We start from the raw sequence: 25581 nt of genomic DNA, 5'->3' as shown, positions 1-25581 counted from the left end.
CAAGATGGCCGCCCCTTCCCAAGGTCAAAGGTCAACAAAACTTCTCTGGTAGTTGTAGAATCGTGTTTGTGGCATGTGTATTCAATTTCGTAAAAATCGCTTGAACAAAAGTGTCATTTTCCCATATTGTGAAAAAACACGAATATCGCCATTTCTCTGAGTTCGCCACAAAATGGCCGCCAAGCCGTAGGTCGTGTGGCCATCCCATAATAATTTTATAACTTCTTTGGGATATTTCCAACACGCGTGTTTTGGTTTCGTTACTGTATTTCAAAATATTTTTTTTTGGCCCCATAAGCGATTTTCGGCCCATTCATTTTTTTTACGGGAACGCTCGCCGTGATGTCATCGTCGTGGGGGGGGTGACGTTCTCTTTGCCGAAAATTCATTTTCAATTTATCCCAGATGTGTGCCAATTTTGGTGAGTTTTCGGGTATGTGGCGGGGGTCAAATTTGAGCTCAAAGTATCCGTTAGAAAGAAGAAGAATAATTAAAGCCGCAAGCGGCGTTGTATGGCCCGCAGACGCAACCCGCCTTCCACGCCCAATTCTACGCACCACCGCCCTCACCGCCCTCACCGCCCTCACCGCCCTCACCGCCCTCACCGCCCTCACCGCCCACTTTTGATGAAGGCTAGTCAAAACTGCATATGCTAATTATGCTAACTATGTTAGCTATGCTAATGTGGCTAAAAGTGCTAGCATAGCGATCAGCATCATCAACTGACTCAGAAAAACACATTACCTAAAATGCTACTTATGCTAACTATGCTAGCTATGCTAATGTGGCTAATAGTGCTAGCATAGCGATCAGCATCATCAACTGACTCAGAAAAACACATTACCTAAAATGCTAATTATGCTAACTATGCTAATGTGGCTAAAAGTGCTAGCATAGCGATCAGCATCATCAACTGACTCAGAAAAACACATTACCTAAAATGCTAATTATGCTAACTATGCTAGCTATGCTAATGTGGCTAAAAGTGCTAGCATAGCGATCAGCATCATCAACTGACTCAGAAAAACACATTACCTAAAATGCTAATTATGCTAACTATGCTAGCTATGCTAACTTAGCTAAAAGTGCTAGTTTAGCGATCAGCATCATCAACTGACTCAGAAAAACAAATTCCTCCATTGGTAAGAGTTATATGTCATAAGTTGCTAAAAAAAACACTTTTTCCAAAATGGCGGCTTTTCTTTTGATTTTATCTCCATAGCAACCATTTTATGTTTTGGTCCCCTCGGGAGGACGAACAGATTGACGTCAGTTTCGGACAAATCGGTAAAAGTAAACTTTTTGTCGTCCTTAGCAACAGTGGTTTTATGCTAACCACGCCCACATTCCTTATATGTCCATATCCAGTGTTTTTCAATGTAATCTGTTTCAGGCATGAGCGCATGCATTCAATTTTCACTGTATTGTATTGAAATGCATGAGAGTTATAACAGTGCGCCACTTTGCTAGCTTGCCACGCACACGCCGTTCAAAATCTACAACTTCTAATTCCAACATTTTTTCCACAGTAGCTTGCCATTGATGCCCAAAAAGTTTCGAGATGATTGATGAAAATTCCAACGACAAGTTTACGTTTGAATCCGGTGGTAAAGGTGTTTTTTATAGAAAATTCAAGATGGCCGCCTTTTCCCGAGGTCAAAGGTCGACGAAACTCCAGAGGTGATTATACACTTACGCTAGGGACATGCGAGTCAAATTTCGTCAAAATCGCTCGAAAAAAAGTTCATTTTTCCATATTGTGTAAAAACGCGAAAAACGCAAAATGGTAGATTTTGGCACAAAATGGCCGCCAAACCGTAGGTCGTGTCGCCATCACGTAATGATTTCAAAACTTTCTTTGGATATACCCGACAAAGTTATCTGAGTTTCGTTAGCCGATTCTTAAAAATAAAATCCGAAAAAAATTTTTTTAGCCGAGTCAGCACTTTTTTTTGCGACGGTTTTTTGTTTACCACGGCCACATTCCTTTATCGATTTTGTCGTGCGTGACATCGTTTTGTTCAGTGTGGGCCAGGGTATCGCATATTTCAGTTTCAGGCTATTCCGATAAAATATGTGCGAGCTAGCTAAAATGGCGACGGTTGCGAATTCGCCACGCGCACGCGTTTCAAATTCTACAACTTCTAATTCCAACATTTTGTCCACAGTAGCTTGCCATTGATGCCCGAGAAGTTTCAAAAAGATCGATAAAAATCCCTAGGACGAGTTTTCGTTTGTATCCGTCAATAAAGGTGCTTTTTTATGAAAATTCAAGATGGCCGCCCCTTCCCAAGGTCAAAGGTCAACAAAACTTCTTTGGTAGTTGTAGAATCGTGTTTGTGGCATGTGTATGAAATTTCGTGAAAATCGCTTGAACAAAAGTGTAGTTTTCCCATATTGTCAAAAAACACGAAAATCGCCATTTCTCTGAGTTCGCCACAAAATGGCCGCCAAGCCGTAGGTCGTGTGGCCATCCCATAATGATTTCATAACTTCTTTGGGATATCTCCAACACGCGTGTTTTGGTTTCGTAACTGTATTTCAAAATATTTTTTTTTGGCCCCATAAGCGATTTTCGGCCCATTCATTTTTTTTACGGGATCGCTCGCCGTGATGTCATTGACTTCGGGGGGGTGGCGTTCTCTTTGCCGAAAATTCATTTTCAATTTATCCCAGGTGTGTGCCAATTTTGGTGAGTTTTCGGGTATGTGGCGGGGGTCAAAATTAAGCTCAAAGACGCCGTTAGTGTGCAAGAAGAATAATAATTAAAGCCGCATGCGGCGTTGTATGGCCCGCAGACGCAACCCGCCTTCCACGCCCAACTCTACGCACCACCGCCTCCCTCACTGCCCACTTTTGATAAAGGCTCGTCAAAACGGCTTTTGCTAATTATGCTAACTATGCTAGCTATGCTGATTTGGCTAAAAGTGCTAGCATTGCGATCAGCATCATCAACTGACTCAGGAAAACAGATTATTAAAAATGCTAATTATGCTAACTATGCTAGCTATGCTAATGTGGCTAAAAGTGCTAGCATAGCGATCAGAATCATCAACTGACTCAGAAAAACACATTACCTAAAATGCTAATTATGCTAACTATGCTAACTATGCTAATGTGGCTAAAAGTGTTAGCATAGCGATCAGCATCATCAACTGACTCAGAAAAACACATTACCTAAAATGCTAATTATGCTAACTATGCTAGCTATGCTAATGTGGCTAAAAGTGCTAGCATAGCGATCAGCATCATCAACTGACTCAGAAAAACACATTACCTAAAATGCTAATTATGCTAACTATGCTAGCTATGCTAATGTGGCTAAAAGTGCTAGCATAGCGATCAGCATCATCAACTTACTCAGAAAAACACATTACCTAAAATGCTAATTATGCTAACTATGCTAGCTATGCTAATGTGGCTAAAAGTGCTAGCATTGCGATCAGCATCATCAACTGACTCAAAAAACACATTGCCTAAAATGCTTATTATGCTAACTATGCTAGCTATGCTAAAGTGGCTAAAAGTACTAGCATAGCGATCGGCATCATCAACTGACTCAGAAAAACACATTCCTCCATTGGTGAGAGCTATATGCCATAAGTTGATAAAAAAACCACTTTTTCCAAAATGGCGGCTTTTTTGTTTATTTTATCTCCATAGCAACCATTTTATGTTTTGTTCCCCTTGGGAAGACGAACAGATTGACGTCAGTTTCGGACAAATCGGTAAAAGTAAACTTTTTGTCGTCCTTAGCAACAGTGGTTTTATGCTAACCACGCCCACATTCCTTATATGTCCATATCCAGTGTTTTTCAATGTATTCAGTTTCAGCCATGAATGCATGCATTCAATTTTCACTGTATTGTATTGAAATGCATGGGAGTTATAACACTGCGCCACTTTGCTAGCTTGCCACGCGCACGCCGTTCAAAATCTACAACTTCTAATTCCAACATTTTTTCCACAGTAGCTTGCCGTTGATGCCCAAAAAGTTTCGAGACGATCGATGAAAATTTCAACGACAAGTTTACGTTTGAATCTGGTGGTAAAGGTGTTTTTTATAGAAAATTCAAGATGGCCGCCTTTTCCCGAGGTCAAAGGTCGACAAAACTCCAGAGGTGATTGTAAACTTACACTAGGGACATGCGCGTCAAATTTCGTGAAAATCGCTCGAAAAAAAGTTCATTTTTCCATATTGTGTAAAAACGCGAAAAACTCAAAATGGCGGATTTTGGCACAAAATGGCCGCCAAACGGTCGGTCGTGTCGCCATCACATAATGATTTCAAAACTTTGTTTGGATATACCCGACAAAGTTATCTGGGTTTCGCTAGCCGATTCATAAAAAAAAAAATCCGAAATTTTTTTTTTTAGCCGAGTCAGCACTTTTTTTTGCGATCGTTTTTTGTTTACCACGGCCACATTCCTTTATCGATTTTGTCGTATGCGATATCGTTTTGTTCAGTGTGGGCCAGGGTATCGCATATTTCAGTTTCAGGCTATTCCGATAAAATATGTGCGAGCTAGCTAAAATGGCGACGGTTGCGAATTCGCCACGCGCACGCGTTTCAAATTCTACAACTTCTAATTCCAACATTTTGTCCACAGTAGCTTGCCATTGATGCCCGAGAAGTTTCAAAAAGATTGATAAAAATCCCTAGGACGAGTTTTCGTTTGTATCCGTTACTAAAGGTGCTTTTTTATGAAAATTCAAGATGGCCGCCCCTTGCCAAGGTCAAAGGTCAACAAAACTTCTTTCGTAGTTGTAGAATCGTGTTTGTGGCATGTGTGTGCAATTTCGTGAAAATCGCTTGAACAAAAGTGTCGTTTTCCCATATTGTGAAAAAACACGAAAATCGCCATTTCTCTGAGTTCGCCACAAAATGGCCGCCAAGCCGTAGGTCGTGTGGCCATCCCATAATGATTTCAGAACTTCTTTGGGATATCTCCAACACACGTGTTTTGGTTTCGTTGCTCTAATTTGAAATATTTTTTTTTGGCCCCATAAGCGATTTTCGGCCCATTCATTTTTTTTACGGGAACGCTCGCTGTGATGTCATCGACTTCGGGGGGGTGACGTTCTCTTTGCCGAAAATTCATTTTCAATTTATCCCAGATGTGTGCCAATTTTGGTGAGTTTTCGGGTATGTGGCGGGCGTCAAAATTAAGCTCAAAGACGCCGTTAGTGTGCAAGAAGAATAATAATTAAAGCCGCAAGCGGCGTTGTATGGCCCGCAGACGTAACCCGCCTCCACGCCCAACTCTACGCACCACCGACCTCACCGCCCACTTTTGATAATGGCTAGTCAAAACTGCATATGCTAATTATGCTAACTATGCTAGCTATGCTAATGTGGCTACAAGTGCTGGCATAGCGATCAGCATCATCAACTGACTCAGAAAAACACATTACCTAAAATGTTAATTATGCTAACTATGCTAGCTATGCTAATGTGGCTAAAAGTGTTAGCATAGCGATCAGCATCATCAACTGACTCAGAAAAACACATTACCTAAAATACTAATTATGCTAACTATGCTAGCTATGCTAATGTGGCTAAAAGTGCTAGCATAGCGATCAGCATCATCAACTGACTCAGAAAAACACATTACCTAAAATGCTAATTATGCTAACTATGCTAGCTATGCTAATGTGGCTAAAAGTGCTAGCATAGCGATCAGCATCATCAACTGACTCAGAAAAACACATTACCTAAAATGCTAATTATGCTAACTATGCTAGCTATGCTAATGTAGCTAAAAGTGCTAGCATAACGATCGGCATCATCAACTGACTCAGAAAAACACATTCCTCCATAGGTGAGAGCTATATGCCATAAGTTGATAAAAAAAAACCACTTTTTTCAAAATGGCGGCTTTTTTGTTTATTTTATCTCCATAGCAACCATTTTATGTTTTGTTCCCCTTGAGAAGACGAACAGATTGACGTCAGTTTCGGACATATCGGTAAAAGTAAACTTTTTGTCGTCCTTAGCAACAGTGGTTTTATGCTAACCACGCCCACATTCCTTTTATGTCCATTTCCAGTCTTTTTCAATGTATTCAGTTTCAGGCATGGATGCATGCATTCAATTTTCACTGTATTGTATTGAAATGCATGGGAGTTATAACAGTGCGCCACTTTGCTAGCTTGCCACACGCACGCCGTTCAAAATCTACAACTTCTAATTCCAACATTTTTTCCACAGTAGCTTGCCATTGATGCCCAAAAAGTTTCGAGACGATCGATAAAAATTCCATAGACAAGTTTACGTTTGAATCCAGTGGCAAAGGTGTTTTTTATAGAAAATTCAAGATGGCCGCCTTTTCCCGAGGTCAAAGGTCGACGAAACTCCAGAGGTAATTGTAGACTTATGCTACGGACATGCGAGTCAAATTTCGTGAAAATCGCTCAAAAAAAAGTTCCTTTTTCCCTATTGTGTAAAAACGCGAAAAACTCAAAATGGCTGATTTTGGCACAAAATGGCCGCCAAACCGTAGGTCGTGTCGCCATCACGTAATGATTTCAAAACTTTGTTTGGATATACCCGACAAAGTTATCTGGGTTTCGTTAGCCGATTCATAAAAAAAAAATCCGAAATTTTTTTTTTTTAGCCGAGTCAGCACTTTTTTTTGCGATCGTTTTTTGTTTACCACGGCCACATTCCTTTATCGATTTTGTCGTATGTGACATCGTTTTGTTCAGTGTGGGCCAGGGAATCCTATATTTCATTTTCACGACATTCCGATAAAATATGTGCAAGCTAGCTAAAATGGCGACGGTTGCGAATTCGCCACGCGCACGCGTTTCAAAATCTACAACTTCTAATTCCAACATTTTGTCCACAATTGATTGCCATTGATGCCCAAGAAGTTTCAAAAAGATCGATGAAAATTCCTAGGACGAGTTTTCGTTTGTATCCATTACTAAAGGTGCTTTTTTTTGAAAATTCAAGATGGCCGCCCCTTGCCAAGGTCAAAGGTCAACAAAACTTCTTTGGTTATTGTAGAATCGTGCTAGTGGCATGTGTGTCCGATTTCGTGAAAATCGCTTGAACAAAAGTGTTGTTTTCCCATATTGTCAAAAAACACGAAAATCGCCATTTCTCTGAGTTCGCCACAAAATGGCCGCCAAGCCGTAGGTCGTGTGGACATCCCATAATAATTTTATAACTTCTTTGGGATATTTCCAACACGCGTGTCTTGGTTTCGTTACTGTATTTCAAAATATTTTTTTTTGGCCCCATAAGCGATTTTCGGCCCATTCATTTTTTTTACGGGAACGCTCGCCGTGATGTCATCGTCGTGGGGGGGGTGACATTCTATTTGCCGAAAATTCATTTTCAATTTATCCTAGGTGTGTGCCAATTTTGGTGAGTTTTCGGGTATGTGGCGGGGGTCAAATTTGAGCTCAAAGTATCCGTTAGAAAGAAGAAGAATAATAAAAAAACATTCGAAAAACAATATAGAAGTTTTTGCAGTCAGGTGGCCTATGTATTTCAATGCGGCCTGTCTTTTACTATAGGCTGGGCATGTCTTTTTGGCTTTAAACCTGTCTTTTGAGGGCTTTTTTGGGCTTTTGTCGTCATTTTTGCGACTACAATTTTGACGTTTGTGCGTTGGTGTTGTGCGTGTGTGTGTGTATTTTTGTTGCGTTACACAATTGTCGTGTCGTTGTGTGCTTTGGCCGACTTTTGACCCCATTTTTTGGCGTTTTGACGCGTTTTTTTGACGTTTTGGACTTTTTGAGTGTTCGACCCTCGTACCAGTTACAATATGGTCCTTGCAGTCTATGACTGCTGCGGGCCATAATAATGAAACGAAGCAGAAACAATATAGAAGTTTTTGCGGTTAGGATTTCCTATGTATTTCAATGCGGCCTGTCTTTTACTATAGGCTGGGCATGTCTTTTTGGCTTTAAACCCGTTCTTTGAGGGCTTTTTGGGGCTTTTTTGGTTTTTTGTCGTCATTTTTGCGACTACAATTTTGACGTTTGTGCGTTGGTGTTGTGCGTGTGTGTGTGTATTTTTGTTGTGTTACACAATTGTCGTGTCGTTTTGTGCTTTGGGCAACTTTTGACCCCATTTTTTGGCGTTTTGACGCGTTTTTTTGACGTTTTGGACTTTTTGAGTGTTCGACCCTCGTACCAGTTACAATATGGTCCTTGCAGTCTATGACTGCTGCGGGCCATAATAAGCAAACCTATCATGAATTCAAAAACCAAGTTGTTGTCGGACTTTCTGCATCTGTTTCCTCAGTCTGTAAACCTCCTGATCAGTCAGGTCAGACTCAGCTCTGTGTTTTATGAGGTGCTTAGCAGACACATAAAAAGCTTTCACATCAGGGAAATACGAGGGAATGTGCAGCTTCTTAAAACCTTTAGTCTGTTGCAGAAAACGTTTGAACATCTGAGCTGGATACAGTTTCATGTCTTGACTATTGGACAGCAAAGAGCTGCCCTGAGACAGTTCACTGCAGTCAGACCAGCATCCCTCACTGTCGCTGCCGTCAGTCACAGCCGCCCCCGCCGCTGAGACCACCAGTCTGCTGGCCTTAACGCCCACATCTGCAGACGTGGAGGCCCGCTTTCTTCGTTTCAGAGAAACCCCCACCTTCCCCGATCCACGCGCTTCAGCATTGACGTCATCGATCCCACCTTCTAGACACGCCTCACCGTCACCCACCACACACTCCCCAGACGCACCCGAACCACAACACTCAGAGGGCTCCACCGCCCCCTCATCCACACACACAGCTGCGGAAGCATCCACCCCAGATGCCCCACCAGAGACTTCCAACGCATCCACCACCTCAGTGACATTCACGACACCCTCCACCGAAACCCCTCCCTCTCCAACCTGACTCACCGCTTCCTCCACCTGACCGTCTCCACTCACCACGTTCCCATCAGACTCGCCCACCGGCTCAGGCCCGTCCTCCACGGGTTCAGGACAGGCTGCCAATTCCTCAGGAGGACGCTCAACCAAAGCGGCGCTTCGCGGCGCGGGCGCGGGGCGATCAGCGCGCAACCCACGCTGACCATCACTCGCTCCACCCGCCGCCGCCGCGGCCACGCCCCCCGAGGCAGAAACGGCGCGGCGTGGACAGGCCTTCACCAAATGCCCCTCATCGCCGCAACCAAAGCATTTAAAAGAGGCAGAAGTAGCAAAAAGCACGTAGTCATAATCATCCACACGCACCTTAAACACAGAATTCAAGTCCTCCTCCTTCTTGTGGAGGATCATAAACACATGTCTGCGGTGAGACACGACGTGTTTCAGCAGGGGGGACTTACATCCTGACATAACTTTACGCACAGGTGACACCACCTTCCCGTGTTTGGACAGTTCTCGCACCAGAAACTCGTCACTAATGAACGGAGGGACGTTAGACAGCGTGATCTTGGTCGCAGGCTGAGAGAGCGGCGTGACGGTTTCAAACACGCCATTGATGGAAATGCCCTTCTCAACCAGCGTGTTCACCTGCTCCACCCTCTCCACAAACAAAACAACGGCTCCATTCATACGAGCAGCAGATTTAATTGCAGCATGCCCGATAACTTCCCCCACGGCCAGAGCCACATCCTCCACGCCGTGCAGGGAGCCGGCACCTGTTTTAATGCCGTGTTTCCTGGTAAGTGAAGTGAGGGCCATGGCGTCCAGAAGAACGCCACCAGCTCCACACCCACCACCGGAAAAAACCCACAAAACACCAAAAAAAAACAAAATAAATAAACTAACAATACACCTAAACCATCAACAACTAACACCAAAGTGAAAAAGTAAAGAAAAGAAGAACAGAAAAGGCAAATAAATCAATCACTCCTCAGCTCCTTCAATCACCCTCCTCCCACAAGAAGAAGAAGAAGAAGAAGAAGTTCTTCTGCAGGAAGATGCTGCTGCAGATCAGAATCTGGACATTTCTGCTCTCTGTGGGTCAACACAACTTTTTCATCATATTGATCTGAACACAACTGAAACATGGAGTCTGACCTCAGAGTCTGCAGTCTGCAGTCTGGACTCTGCAGAAAACCACACAGATAAAGAAATCCTAAATCCTGCAAGTTGTTCACGCTCAGATCCAGTTTTGTCAGATTGGACGGGTTTTTCTTCAGAGCTGAGACCAGAGCTTCACAGCTGATGTATGACAAACTGCAGTTCTCCAACCTGAAATCAGACAGAAAAGTGTGTTCAGGAGCAGTGATGCAGCTGGAGGTCCAGGAACTTGGTCCATTCAGTCAGGTGGGACCCGCCCTGATGACAGACTGACAGATGATATTTACAGGTGAAGTCTTCGGCTGAAAAATCGTGAACACCTGTAAATTAAAATGCATTGTGCAGGGGGTGGGTGGGGGGTGTTAGCAAATTCTTTTAGATTTTAACCCGAAAACATAAACAAAGCACTTTACAGTCACAGTCCCATTTAAACACTGCTGCCGAACACTGGCACCAACCTTACATCAGAGGCAATACAAGTCAATTCAATTTGATTTGTATAACCCAAATTCACAATGTGGGGTCCAATGTTTTGCCAAAGGACACTACACAAACTGCAGTCCTTCAACCTGCAATCAGACAGACAAGTGTGTTCAGGAGCAGTGATACAGCTGGAGGTCCAGGAACTTGGTCCATTCAGTCAGGTGGGACCCGTCCTGATAAGACACTAACAGATGACATTTTCAGGTGAGATTTTGGGATGAAAAATCTTGACGACCTGTAAATGAAAATCTAACATTAAAGATTAACAAAGAAAGTTCAAACCTCCAGCAGATATTTTACAGAGGAGGAAGATTCAACAAAACATATTTGCTAACCATAATCTGAACTAGTACAGATGGTTTACGGCACATTTGCTAGAAGATAAATGAATGCAATATCTGAGTGTAGCTGAAAGCTAAACACACAACAAGGATCTGAAGAATCAAACCTCTGTTTTTTGGAGTAAAATCAGTCCGCCCATCTCTCACAACGAGTAGACATTAAAAAATGGCAGCTACCAAGGTAGATAAGCACATGTGATAAAATACAAAAATTAATCACTTGGAGATAGAATTAGGAAAAAAAGTGCTTTTTCTGTCAAACCTCCTTTCTGTCAGAGCAGAAGATCCAGAAAGCAGAAGAGTCAGAGAAGAATTGGACACTTCAGCCAGTGATGTGCGGTCAGATGAGTCAAGTGAGGCTCAGCCTCACCTGTCATGATCGTGATAAACTAGATTAATTATTTTCCACTGATCTCTGTTAAAGATACATTTTCAGTAAACTCAACACGTTTACCACAGTTTCTCAGGTTAATATCGCCAAATTTGAGTGTTGCGCGATCACAGATGGAGTGGAAACTCCCGATGAGGCTCGTTAGCTCTGTGCCTTATGTCTGACTGCAGGGCTCCATTTTAACAGAGACGTGCGGTGAGAACGCTGCTATAGGCCCACAGAAAAAGCAGCAGATGAGGTTGGCCTCACCAGCAGGGGCAGACGTGGGCTGACAGCTGCTTTGTAGCTACACATAAGCCGCGTTTACATGGGCAAAAGTAATCGGAAAGAACGCCTGATCGGAAAGAAAATGCGTCATGTAAATGCGCCGTTCGGAATAGTCTGCTCCAGTCAGACTCGTTCTGATCAAACTTTCTTTCCGATCAAGATAGGTGGGTTATACTGATCGTTTATTCAATCGTGGAGCATGTAAACAGTCATTCCGATTGAGTGTCACTACTGCTCTGGTTTATGTCATTCATAGATGGTGTTTGGTTGAGAGAAAGCTTTGGAGCTCATACGGGACTGATCAGCTGCTCTGCAGACGCCCCGTGCAAAGCGCTGCTCTGCTCTCGCTCCGCTCTCGCTCCGCTGGCTCTCCGTTCTCTTTCACCCCTCACGAAGGGGATGCCGGGGAGGAGCGCTTCGTGTCCACTGAGGTCTGGACCCGGCACCCGAGCTCTGCGTTCGGGCTCTGGTGCCAGTGGACCAAGTGAACCTCTCTGAGCAGAGCAGCCAGATTTATTAATGTGTTTGAGGGGAGGGAGGGTGCTTTGTTACGTTTGCGTTTTGTTGTTTTGTTATATGTGAGAATTCGGACTGCGAGCGGACCCGCCGCTCTGGGTTAGCGGCTGCAGGACTCACGAGAACCGAGCAGAGCTCGTCCCATCAGCTCACACACAGCGGAGCGGCTTGGAGCAGTGTGTGAGCTTTTCAGAGTAGAAATGTCGCTCAGTCCTTAGAAACTGTTCAAACAATCACGTGGATTTGTGTTTCCAGTTGTGTCCTGACAAAATAAAGGCTGATGTTATTCCCAAACATTTACGTGCAGCCAAGCTAATGTTGTTAGCCCGTGTTTATAGCCTCTCCAAACCCTGGCTTCAAGCTCCGTTCTTCCACAAAAAAAGTACCAACCACACGGATTAAATATAAAATGATTAGCGAATAGGCGCTTCATAATATTCATAACATTAGTAAAAGCAAGTTTGGAAGATCGTCTCGTATATTACCGAGCTGCTGCATAAATATATGTGACAGCAAAGCTTTGTTTACAAGGGGACACATTTCCCATCCGGGTGTTTTTACACTACTGCCCATGCCCAAATGATTCATTCAGGCCGAATATGTGACCATATGAACGTTTGTTCTAATCGGAAAAAGGTTTTCTGGGCCCATGTGCACGGGTGAATTTTAACCCGACCAATGATCCAATCAAAATATTTTGCCCATGTAACCGCGGCTACAGAAACAGACTAAGGACGTTTTTGTCCATCGAGAGGGAGAGACTCATTTAACTAAAGGAAAATAAGGAAGACTTTCACAACAGATCATAGAGCTTTTTGTGAAGAAGGATTGGCGCATGGACTTAAGGAGTAAGACCAAACATGTTTTTTTTATTGCATGGGAGTAAGTGGAAAATAATGTAAGTAAAACTAAATTTTAGACTTAAAAGAATTATTATTATGATCATTTTCACAGACAACATTTCATAACCCTGATTAAAGCACCAGAAATAGCAGAAATAGTTACTGACGGTCAAAATTAAATGTGTGCTGAACGTTTTAATTGGTTTACAGTAATTATGAAGAATTTATACTCAAGAACAGTGTTCCATCTATGTCTATAAGAGAAAGATTCTCTGTAGGACAAATATGTTCTTGTGTGTATCTTATATGCTGTTATCTGCTATTGGATGAATGGTAAAAAAATAATCAGTTCTTGAAATTGTAAACCTGACTTCAGAGGAGTCAGTGCCTCACCAGCCATCAACCTCACAGCACATCACTGACTTTCAGCCGTGCAGAATCCCAACGTGAAACTGCTGTGAAAGCAAGTTTTATCGTGACAGAGGAGATCGTTGCTTTAACAAGACCATTTACTGAGGGAGAAGTTCATTTGTGTTTGACATCAGTCCATACAAAAAGCAGATGCTGGCAAACAGAAGCCTGAGTAGAAATAGGGTTTCTGGTGGATTTTGGGAGATGGCCCTGGTTAAGAACACAGTTGATGAAAGAGACTCTCTGACTGTGGATGAAAGTCCTGACATGACTGATACTGCATAGCTGGACATCTTTATCTTGGCTGTGGAAAATGGAGTCTGACCTCAGATCCTGCAGTCTGCAGTCTGGACTCTCCAGAAAACCACACAGATGAAGAACTCCTGAATCCTGCAGGTTGTTCATGCTCAGATCCAGTTTTGTCAGATTAGATGGGTTTTTCTTCAGAGCTGAGACCAGAGCTTCACAGTTGATCTCTGACAAACTGCACCACTCCAACCTGCAATCAGACAGAAAAGTGTGTTCAGGAGCAGTGATGCAGCTGGAGGTCCAGGAACTTGGTCCATTCAGTCAGGTGGGACCCTGATGACAGACTGACAGATGACATTTTCAGGTGAAATTTTGGGATGATAAATCAAAATTGTCAGATTAAATTATATTGGTAACACTTTATATTAACTTGTATTTCTTCATCTCAAATCTATTACTGTAAAATACATTTTCAAATGAAACCATCACATTGTAAAGTGAATTTTTATTGTGAATTGAAGATCACTTTAAATTATGGGTAAAAAAAACACCAATAGGAAAATCTCTGTCACATTTTAATGGATCCGACAAAAAAATCAAGTGAACAAACAAAATCCCCTGCGGATGTTTTACAGAGGATAAAGATCCAAGAAAACAAAGATTCATGAAAACTTGTTAAAGAGGCTCTGAAGAATGTTCCAACATCAAAGCTAAATCAGACAGAACCCTGTTAAGAACCTCTAGCACATAAAATCCTGCTCTGTGTTAAAGAGATTAAAAAAAAAAACTGGGTTTACAGTTTGACCGTGAAGAACTCATGACCAGGACTGCTGCTGAACTACTTCAGATAGTTAACGGCACATTTGATGGGAGAGAAATGACAGAGCAATGCAATATTTGAGTGTCTGAAGGTCACAGACACAACAAGGTCTGAAGAATCAAAGTCAACAGATCAATCTGGCTTGAAGTGTGAATCTTAAATTAGGCCGCATTTACACTGCAGGTCTTGATGCTCATATCCGATTTTCTGACTATATCCGATTTTTTTGACGACCCGCTTACATCATCTTTTAAAAGTGACCCGTATCTGATTTTTGCATTTACACTATACAATGCTGAAACTATCAAACGTAGACGTTCTGAGGACTACGTAGCAGCATTTCTGCCTTCCGCGGACCTCCTTCTGACTTTTGTGACTGCGGTTGTCATGGAGGCAGCGCAGCGACGTAAGGAGGCGTTGCCTTGGGCGCTCCTGAGGGGATAGGGAGAGGAAAAGGCATGCTCGGCTCTCTCTGAGTTTTGAATGAGGAAGTGTTTGCAGACGTGCTGTACTAACAGTTTGATCCAAATGTTGAACCTTTCCTGCGCGATGACTTCTCTTTTTCCGACCGTGGTCAGAAACGCACGGGAGATTTTCTCCAGGGCTAAGGCGGATTCTGCACAGAGCGGGTTCAGAAAGACTCCAAAACTTTTGGGGGAGAGACTTTTTTATTTTATTTATGGTTCCCCGACACTCCCCCCCCTCCTCTCCTTTTACACACGCACGCACACACAAACACACACACGGTCCCCATCATACACCCCCCCCCACTCCGCAACACAAGCAAAGAAATAAACGGCTTCTAGCCTGTTCCACAGCAACGGTGTCCCAAATCATTAGTTACCGTTCTTACTACGGTCTGAAGCCTGAGGCTGAAGGGGTAGCTGACAGCAAAATCAGCGCACAAAAGCACCTTAATAAGTCATGTGATCTCAGTTGGTGGTCTCCTGAGTTGCCGTCACTGAGGTACGACTCGCATTTACTGGGGAATATCCGATTTGTCTTCTTACATGGCACACTCAAATGCACGTATCCGATTCGTTTCCGATTTATTTCCACATACGAGAGAGGCCTGTATCCGATCTGAGAAAATCGGAATCCACACGCTTTTGTCCTGCTTACACGTTCACCGGTCACATCCGATCTGTGCCACATGAGAGGAAAAAATTGGAATTGGGTCACTTGAACCATGCAGTGTAAAGGCGGCCTTAGAGAGCAGATTTCCACATCTGTGACGTCATCAATGTTTCCGATATCTATTTATTTTATGCTTATGGACCCCAGGAAGACTAGTGACCACTTTGTGGAATCTAATGGGGTTTCCAAATTAAAAAATAAAAATAAAAAAATCGAAGTTTACACTTGAACTGTTACGCCCTCTTCTGTGTTCTGCATTACATAAAAAAGTAAAGTTTTTGGCTACCTAAGTTTAAAATCAACAAAACACCAAAGAAATGTCTCCATAAAAGTAAGACATATTTATTTACAAATAAATAAACAACCACCAACAAGAACTAAAAGTGAAGCAAAAAGGCTTTAGGGTGAACCAAGGCCAAAATAACAAACAAAACACCCCCTAACTGAAATCTTGCTTTCTTACCTTTACAAAGGAAAAGGGAAAACAAAGACAAACACTAACCTCCATAACCTAACAAAAACAGGAGAAAACAAGTACTAAAGAAAATGGCAGTTCATACCTACTGCTTCACTTAACATAACTACAAACCAAAAGACTAAACAGAGTGGGCACAAAACCACAAACTACAAAGAACTAATGCAAAATACTAGGGATGGCGCGTTTGACACGGTGCTTCGGCGCGTGTTTCAGTTTCATGAAGCAGAGTGGTTTGACACAATGTTTCGGGGCGTGTGTCATCTAGCACAGATCACGTGGTTGATGACGTATGACGCGCCAAATGCTTCGTTTGGTCGAACCATGGTTCAGGGTAAATTTGAGGCTAAGGAAGTTGATAACCTCAGCTTTCGTTTCCAAAAAAGGATGTACGTTTTAGGGTATGTTAAGTTGCCATAGCAACTCATGCTGTGAACGTAACCTGGTCTGGAGCAGGTTTAGTTGAAGGTTAGTTTGTTTTCAGAGAGGTGAAGCAGCATGGTCTGTCCATTTAAAGATGATTTAGTGGATGAAGAAGCTCAGATAATACTTTTTCCACCATGAGAGGATGATAAGACCACATATGGATGTTGGAAAATTAAACTTTTTTACTTTGATCTAACTTAATTATTTGCTTCAGTTAACATAAATCATTCACTTTTTTGTTAAGTCAGCTTAAAAATAACACATGGTTATCAAACAGTTATTCTACTTTCATTCAAATTAATTCAATTAAGTAGGTGTAACTTTGGTGCTGCTGTTAGATCGGTACCGCAAGGAATTGTGGGATACCATTCTCTTTGCCTGTCTGGATGGATTTTGGTTTAAGTGTGGGTTTTTGACCAAATGTGTTTAGTTGTTTAGCTGTTTTACTGTGTTTTGCCAAGTTATTTTTGTCCTACTATGCTTACGTCTCTACACCATGAGTGAGAGGGAGAGAGAGAATGATGAGATCATACAGCACTCCTACTGCAACTCATTGTAATGACAATGTGGGAAAATTGGTGAATGAAAGAATACTAATTGTGAACATGGTTTGTTTTCTTTTTATTGTTATTGTTATTGGGCTCAAAATTAGACATATGAGGGTTCAAGAATTATAATAAATTAAGATGGAAAAAATATTAATTGAAATTGGAGTAATATGACATTTAGCTAAATAAATATTTAAATTTGAGTTGTATTAACAATTATTGAGTTTTATAGACGTAAGAAATTAGGTTGAATAAATTTAACTCAATTACTTGTTACCAATGGAAGTCATTCATTTAAGTTGGAAAAATTGGATAAGAAATATATATATGCGTCACAATGAAAATAGAAATGAGATTGAAACTCGTGTGTTTACTTTGTCCATTCTTTTTCTTCAAGCAAAAACTCTTTCTTTTACTGATGAGCTGTGTTACTTTTTTGATGGACGTAATCTTAGCTGTTAGCAGCGTGTCCTAAGAGTTCCTTAAGAAGTCTCCAGCTTGTTCAGAACGCAGCAGCTAGATTATTAGCAGGAACTAAGAGAAGAGATCACATCACTCCTGTGTTAGTTTCACTTCACTGGATCCCAGTTGATTCTAGAATCAAGTTCAAGATCCTCCTGTTAACCTATAAGGCCTTACATGGAATGGCCCCGTCCTTTATTAAGGACCTCATAGTCCCTTACCATCCAATCAGAACACTACGCTCACTAAATGCAGGACTGCTTGTGGTTCCTAGAATTAGTAAAAGTACGGTTGGAGGTAGAGCGTTTAGCCACCAAGCCCCTGTCTTATGGAATAAACTCCCAGCTCATGGAAGAGAGGCCGACTCAGTTTCTACATTCAAAGTTAGACTGAAAACGTTCCTCTTTGGACAGGCTTATTGTCAGACTAGCTGCTAGAAGTTGAAGCTGGGGTAACTATGGTGCACTTGGGTTCTGTCCTCTTTTCTCATCTACCTCTACCCTTCCTCTCTTATCTATTTTTGATCATCATTCATCATTTAGTTCTCCATGCCTCTGTCTGGTGCAGTGCGATTCATGTATTGTCCCTCTTTTCCTCTCCCCTCCTGGGGAGTGGGAGTGCTTCCAGACTCCAGTTGGCTCATCCGTGCTCCAGTTCCTGACCGTTTACCTCGCCTTTGCTCCTGCTCCTACACCTGGCTGTGGATCCTGCCTCTGGCTCATCTCTGGCTCGTCTCTGCTCTGTGCCTGACCGAGTACCTCGTCTCTGCTCCTGCTCCTACACCTGGCTGTGGATCCTGCCTCTGGCTCATCTCTGGCTCGTCTCTGCTCTGTGCCTGACCGAGTACCTCGTCTCTGCTCCTGCTCCTACACCTGGCTGTGGTTCCTGTCTCCGGCTCGACTCGCGCCTTTGACTGTCCCCCCAACCACGGCTGGATGAAGCTCGTCTGCTGGACTTTTATATATGTAGTTGTAGATTTAGATAAGTTAATTCTTCTCTAAGAGTTCTGGTACATCGCCTGTCCGTCCTGGGGGAGGATCCCTCCTTCATGTGGACACCCCTGAGGTTTCTTCGTTTTTTTCCGGAATCCGTTTTTTTAGGAGTTTTTCCTTACCGCGAAGGGGGGTCTAAGGCCAGGGATGTAGTATTTTCCTATTGAACTCTATGTATTTATGATCCTTTTGAGTTCATGTTTTACTTCAAAGCCCATTGAGACGACTGTTGTTGTGATTTTGGGCTATACAAATAAAATTGAATTGAATTGAATTAATCTTCATACGCAGTCATTTAAATCTCAGACTCCGTTCCATTGAGAGGTAGCGACCTTGGGAGCATTTTGGGTAGCCAACTCAGGCAGGCTTTTACTTAGGCCACTCCCCTAGGGCGGGTCAGTTAATCAACTCACCTGTGCAGTATTCTATTTAAGTCCAGGTGTGTAAGTTGTTCATCCTTCTTTATTGCAGCACTGCGTTTGTTACCGGTTCTCCGGCTTGCTGTTCCCCTTCTCCGTCATGATGTCCTTCCCCCGTTCTCATCGGATTGTTTGACCCCCCTTCTTGGGGGGGTTGGGCCTGTATTTTGCTGCGTGCATCATCCCCAATGTTATCCGTTCATCTTGTTTCCTCATTCTGGGTAGTTCAGTCCTGTCCCCCGGTGTTCCCGTTGTTCTGTATATTTCTGTTTTGCTTTTCTGGTCTCTAATTCTCTATGCTTAGTGTTTTTTGTTATAACGATGTTTGTTTCAGGTCTTTGGTCTCCCTCCACTTGTTTTCTGTGGCTGCACCCACAGAAAACAAGGGGCGGAGTCACTTGTCAAAGTTTGACAGGTGACTCCGCCTCAGTCACAATCAGCTGTTTTTAAAGACATCACACACCACCACCTGATGACGACCCTGACGAAGGCAGAAGGCATTCCGCCGAAACATGTCGGTACGTTTTGCACAAAACAAACCCAGTGTCTGATAAAAAAATAATTTAAGTGTTTAATAGAACTTATAGACACAATGAACTTCATTGAATCATTACGAAAAAGTTTCGGACAATTATTCATGAGAGAACTCCGGCGGCTGGAAAAACTGGAACGTAAACCGGCGCGCCAGAGGAACCATCTGCGGTTTAACCTCCTCTGCCGGGATGAAGAGATTATTCCAACCAGTCTCAACATAAAGAACCCGATCAGAACTGACAACGCAGAGTGGATGATCAAAAGAGTGCGGAGGGCTTTGGTCAAAGAAAGAATACGGTGCACAACAAACAAGATCAACATTTTGGAAACACAGCTGGAACAGGAACTGCAGGACTTCACACAGCGACACTCGCTTGACAAAGAAACAGAGCAAAACCTGAGAGGACATCTATGCAACGTACACAACAGTGAGTACGAAAAAACAAAAACACGTCACATAGCAAAACTTGAAAAAAAAGCAAGAACTAAAAAATACCATAAATGATAAATGGATTTCCAACCTATCAAAACACACACTATCCGAAGCTGAACGCAGCGTATTATCACACGGATTAAACTACGCCATAACCCCAAAACAGATCCCGTATGAGGAGTTCATCGTAGCCACCGAATTAGCATGTGAAAAAATACAGGACCCAGGAGAAAAGGCAGCACTACGCAATGAAATAGCAGGCATTCTCAAAACCGCAAAACTACCATCAAGTAACATAACTAAAGAAGAAATTGCAGCCATCCACAATCTGAAAAACAATAGAGAAATCACAATATTACCAGCAGACAAAGGCAGAACCACAGTCATCATGGACACAGAACAAAATGAAAAACAAATGAATGAGATGCTTCAAGACCGGAACACCTATGAGGTCCTGAAAAGAGACCCCACAGAAGCAAAGAAGAGAAAACTCAAGACTATACTGAAACAGTTACAGGAGGAAAAGAAAATAGACAAACAAACCTATAACCATCTCATACCAATAGTCAGCATCATCCCCCGGATTTATGACACTCCAAAGATCCACAAACCTGGAGCACCACTGAGGCCCATAATAGACAGCATGGGATCAGTGACATACAACCTATCCAAATTCATTGCCGACATTTTAAAACCCCTCCTAGGAAACACAGACTACCATTGTGAAAATGCAAAACAGCTGGCAGAAGAACTCAAAAACACAAAGATGGAAGCAAACGAAATATTCATTTCACATGACGTAATATCATTATTCACCAGGGCTCCAGTAGAAGTCACACTACAAATAGTGTAGGAACAGTTAACAGCAAACAAATCGCTAAGGAAATGCACATGCCTCACAGTTAACGACATTACACAACTCCTCCATTTATTAACTACATCCACGTATTTCCAATTCTGCAACACAATTTACAGACAAAAAGAAGGCTTTCCCATGGGTGACCCACTATCAGCCACAATGTGCAGCTTTTTCATGGAGGACCTGGAAAAGAAAGCAATAACATCCGCACCAGAGCACTGCCGTCCAACCTTGTGGAAACGCTACGTTGACGACATTCTGGAAAAGATCAAAGCAGGACACACGCAGGAGATCACAGACCACTTGAACACCATGGACGATACGGGACAAATCAAATTCACACATGAAGAGAAAAAAGACAACTCCAACTTTCTAGACATTAACATCAGACACATGGAAAACAAAGACATAAAAATAAAAGTATACAGGAAACCAACTCACACAGACCAATATTTATTATGGACCTCAGAACATCCTACCACTCACAAAATATCCGTTGTAAGAACCTTATTTGAGCGTGCAGAGCTGGTAACGGACGGGGAAGACAAAACGGAGGAGAAGAAACACATAAAAAATGCTCTAACCAGATGTCAATATCCTCAATGGGCCATAAAAAAGGGACAAACACAGGTGGAGCAGAGGAAATACAAGGAAGTAGAGAAGAAAAATCTGAGGAAAAAAACAGAAAACAAAGGAATGGTTGCGTTGCCGTACATCAGAGGAATAACACATCCAAAGAGCCATGAAAAAACATCACATCAACACCCCAGTGAAACCGTATAAAAAGCTCAGGCAACTACTGGTTCACCCAAAAGATAAGATTGAACAAAATAAAAAATGCAATGTCATTTATGAAATCCCATGTCACACCTGCAATAAAACATACATCGGAGAAACAGGACGCACTTTCATCACAAGAAAAATGGAACATCAAAAAGAATGTGAAAAGGAAACAAATAAAATACTAACAAGAGCCAGACGACAACAGGCAGTACAAGAAAATATTAAATCAGCCATAACGGATCACTGCAAACAAGAAAACCACATCATGGACTGGGAAAAGGCCAAAGTCCTCCGCACTGAAGGAAACAGACACCGCAGATGGATCATGGAGGCGGTGGAGATAAGAAAGCGAGCCCACACTTCCATGAACAGGGATGAGGGGGCTTTCCTGCTCTCTCACACCCGGAGCAACATCCTCCAGCAAAAAACGGACATCAAGGGGCGGAGTCACTTGTCAAAGTTTAACAGGTGACTCCGCCTCAGTCACAATCAGCTGTTTTTAAAGACGTCACACACCACCACCTGATGACGACCCTGACGAAGGTGGAAGGCATTCTGCCGAAACATGTCGGTACGTTTTGCACAAAACAAACCCAGTGTCTGATAAAAAAATAATTTAAGTGTTTAATAGAACTTATAGACACAATGAACTTCATTGAATCATGGGGAAAAACAGTTCTATGAAGACAGGTTTATGAATGTCCAGCCGCCGGAAATTTGGTCATTAAACCCAAATATACAGCTCTAATAGTCCATTCAAGGATCATGTGGTTCTAAGAGAATTCAGATATGAGGAATATTACAAAGGTTGTTTTAGGAAGTGCGATGATAAATAGTTATTGCGTCATCTTTTGACTTGGTTTAGTGTTTAAATAACTTGCATTACGAGCGAATTTATCCTCTCTTTAGAAATTATCACCGACGATCTCTAGCTTTAGTTCCAAGAGTAAAAACTTTGTGTTGTAAACAAATCCTCAGTCTGCCCTGCTTCGAGCAGATGACACTCGACTAAGAGTATTTCCATTCAGAGACTTGTTTTCATCCGCCTCTAAATGCATAAGGTTCGGCCAGTTTAAATACTATCAGAACCTACGATCCCTCATCATTCTCGAATTGTTCTTCATTGTGGTATCCTAGCCCCCTTTGCTGATTGATATTTAACTTATCTGTGCTGTTGTTGTCCACCTATTGAGTACCAATGGTATCAAGTATAAAACATCAAATCCAGCTGAGCTGCTGTCCATGCTACGTGGGATGGCGAGCTTCCTCATCTACGTAATCTCCTCGGACCTTGGTTACCTTCTATTTGCCTGCTCCTCGACGGCCTTCTTAAGGTGTGTCCTTCCGGAAATGACGAAAGGTTACTTCTCTCTTACCATTGGTGTATGTAAAATTTTTATTTTGGTGTTAATATTACGGCAGGTTCCATATTAACTGTCGTTTCTTGTCGGAATCTGTGCTCTGATCGTTTCGCTTTAAACTCACTACTTGCTTTCACTTCTCAGAATTGTTCTTAAAAGCACGTTATCCCCTTTTATCTTGAGCATTCTAAACTGATCAGTTCTAAATTATTTATGTATTCATTGCCAAGACTAATACTGCTTTGTTTTTATCTATGCATCGCTTCCTGAGCATGCCTCGCTTCCTGAGGCTGTGACCCATACTCCCCGGTCAGCAATTCAGTTTCTAGAGGATGATGTAAAACCCTCGACAAAGTCGGATGGCTTCCAAGTTCCACAGTTTCTGCTCGTCGTGCAGCTTCCCTGGAGATTGTTGCCCCTTCAACAAGATCTGGAGCTGCAACGACGACTGCACTTCACGTACCTACTCTGCACTGAAAGTGATAGGGTGGTAAACCTCCTGAGTTTCAATTAGTTTTCTTACTTTAATTAACCAGTATGTTAGCATCAAAATGGCTTACAAAATCTAAGACTAGATTTTAAAGAAAACTATATTGCCAGGTAGAAGCTTCAAAATTAGGACGTTCTTAAGCAGTGTTGCAATATGCATGTAGCTCGAAATTTGAGGTTACCTAGGCTTGTATCATAGGTGCCGGATGGAAGCATCGAAATCATAGCACTAAGCTCGTTCATAGTTCTCAGATGGAAGCTTTTAAATTATGGATGTCACTTAAGCTTTCATCATCATGCCAGTGGAAACTTTGGATTTGTATGTTAAGTTGTGTCGTCTACAGGTTGGCGCTTGACACTGTACTCGAAAGTGAGTGGCCCAATGGTCAATGGTACCGGGTCACACATAGCAAACTCAATAAATAGCATGTTCCCTTCTTGGCGCTGTACTCGAACGGGAGCGGCCAAACGGTCAATGGTGCCGGGTCACACATGGCAGTCATACTTGTAAGTCTGAATATGGAATGCCTCTGAAATACACTTCATGTACAACCACCAACTCAAATAGAACAGTTAATGATCAAAAGCATTGTTGATAAATCAAGGAAGAAGATAGTATCAAATTTGTACCAATGTCTGCAGGCACACCTGTCAGATAATTCATTAGATCTGAAAGGAAAATGGGAATTGGAGGCAAACATTGTCATTGAGGATGAAAAGTGGGAATCAATCTGTGAGGGGGTTCATAAAATTTCAAACAGTCCTACATGGAATGAGTTCAACTGGAAGATTATGATGAGATTTTTCAAGACTCCTTACACCATATCTAAATATGACAAAAATAAATCTGATCTATGTTGGAGGAAATGCAATAAAATTGGAGATCACACACATATTTTTTGGGACTGCCCTGTTCTGATACCATATTGGCAAGGAATTCAAAACATTATTAAAGTTATAACACAGGTCAACTTGCCATTAAATCCACTTTACTATATAATAGGCATCCTTCCAGAAGAAGGTATAGAAAAGAAAAAAGCTAAACTTATACAAATCCTTCTACTGGTGGCAAAAAAGATGATTACCAGATCTTGGCTTAAAACCTCACCCCCGACTCTTGAACAGTGGCTGGAGGCTTTGAGGAAAGTTTACTTGATGGAAAAAATAACAGCTAAACTTCATTTGAGGTCAGAGATGTTTTATGACTCATGGACTCCTGTGACTGAACACTTTGGTTGGCCAGATGGATAAATTTTAGCATAGGGTATTTTTGCAATGGAACAGTATTGTTTACCTTTATGGGCAGCTTTTCCACTCATAATCAGTGTACAATGTAATATGTCTTTGTCAATTATTGTTTCATTATTTATTTACTTTTATGGTAATATTTTCTAAGTCCTGGGAAACGGTTTTTGAAAGACTCCTGTTGAGACTCCTGTCTTCGTTCATTTCGTTGTGCTGTAAAAGTCAGTAATTGATCTGCATACTTGAATAAAGTGTGTTCAAAAAAGAAATACACTTCATGTGATTACACACTGATATACATTTAAATTCTATCCAACCTTGATGAATTTGGTGTTTGGGGTAGTTATTACACAAACGTTTATGGAAGTTTGTCTCATGGAGTCTTATGCCAAACTGAAGGAATGTGAAATGCCGACTAGAGGGATGTGAAATGCAAAGTTAAAGGAATGTGAAATGCAAAGTTAAAGAAATGTGAAAGTAAAACAAAGTATGTGAAAGTAAAACAAAGTATGTGAAAGCAAAACTAAAAGATATGAAAATAAATATTATTACTACTGCATGAGTTGTCTGACTGAAGTGAGCGACCTTGGGAGCGTTTCAGGGCAGACAACTCTAGCACGTGTTTACTTTGGTTACTCCACTAAGGTGGTTCAGTTAATCAACTCACCTGTGCAGTCCAGGTGTGTAAGCTGTTCATCCTTCTTTACTGAAGCACTGCGTTTGTCGCCCCACCCTCCTCCCCGGCTTCCACCTGTGAGCTCCGTTAGGGTAGTTATTACCCAAAAGTTTATTGAAATTTGTCTCATGGAATTGCACAGAGTCTTATGCCAAAACTAAAAGAATGTGAAATTGCAATTATAAAGAAATTTGAAATGCAAAGTTAAAGGAATGTGAAAGTAAAACAAAGTATGTGAAAGTAAAACAAAGTCTGTGAAAGCAAAACTAAAAGATGTGAAAATAAATAATATTACTACTGCATGAGTTGTCTGAAGTCCCAGTACAGAGTGACTTAATCAAGAGCAATGTTTTTACTCACAGACATGATGAGCAGTGGACATCCTCTCTGGCAACCCCAGTCTGGAGCAATACAATTGGGTCTGC

General features: G+C 42.0%; 1 protein-coding gene across 1 annotated transcript in view; it reads right to left on the bottom strand.

The window, feature by feature from the left end:
- LOC110014466 (NACHT, LRR and PYD domains-containing protein 3-like) overlaps nt 1-25581 on the bottom strand; it is a 63306-nt gene that overhangs the window by 14955 nt on the left and 22770 nt on the right. Inside the window, exons 8-9 of the mRNA XM_078939543.1 lie at nt 13574-13747; nt 9995-10168 (exon numbers count right to left, since the gene is read on the bottom strand). Coding sequence (XP_078795669.1) covers nt 9995-10168; nt 13574-13747 — 348 coding nt within the window. The remainder of the gene's footprint in view (nt 1-9994; nt 10169-13573; nt 13748-25581) is intronic.

This window comes from Oryzias latipes, chromosome 2 (assembly GCF_053564925.1).
Source record: "Oryzias latipes strain Hd-rR chromosome 2, Olatipes_Hd-rR_3.1".
Taxonomy (NCBI): Eukaryota; Metazoa; Chordata; class Actinopteri; order Beloniformes; family Adrianichthyidae; genus Oryzias; species Oryzias latipes.
This window is presented reverse-complemented; position numbering and strand designations above follow the sequence as displayed.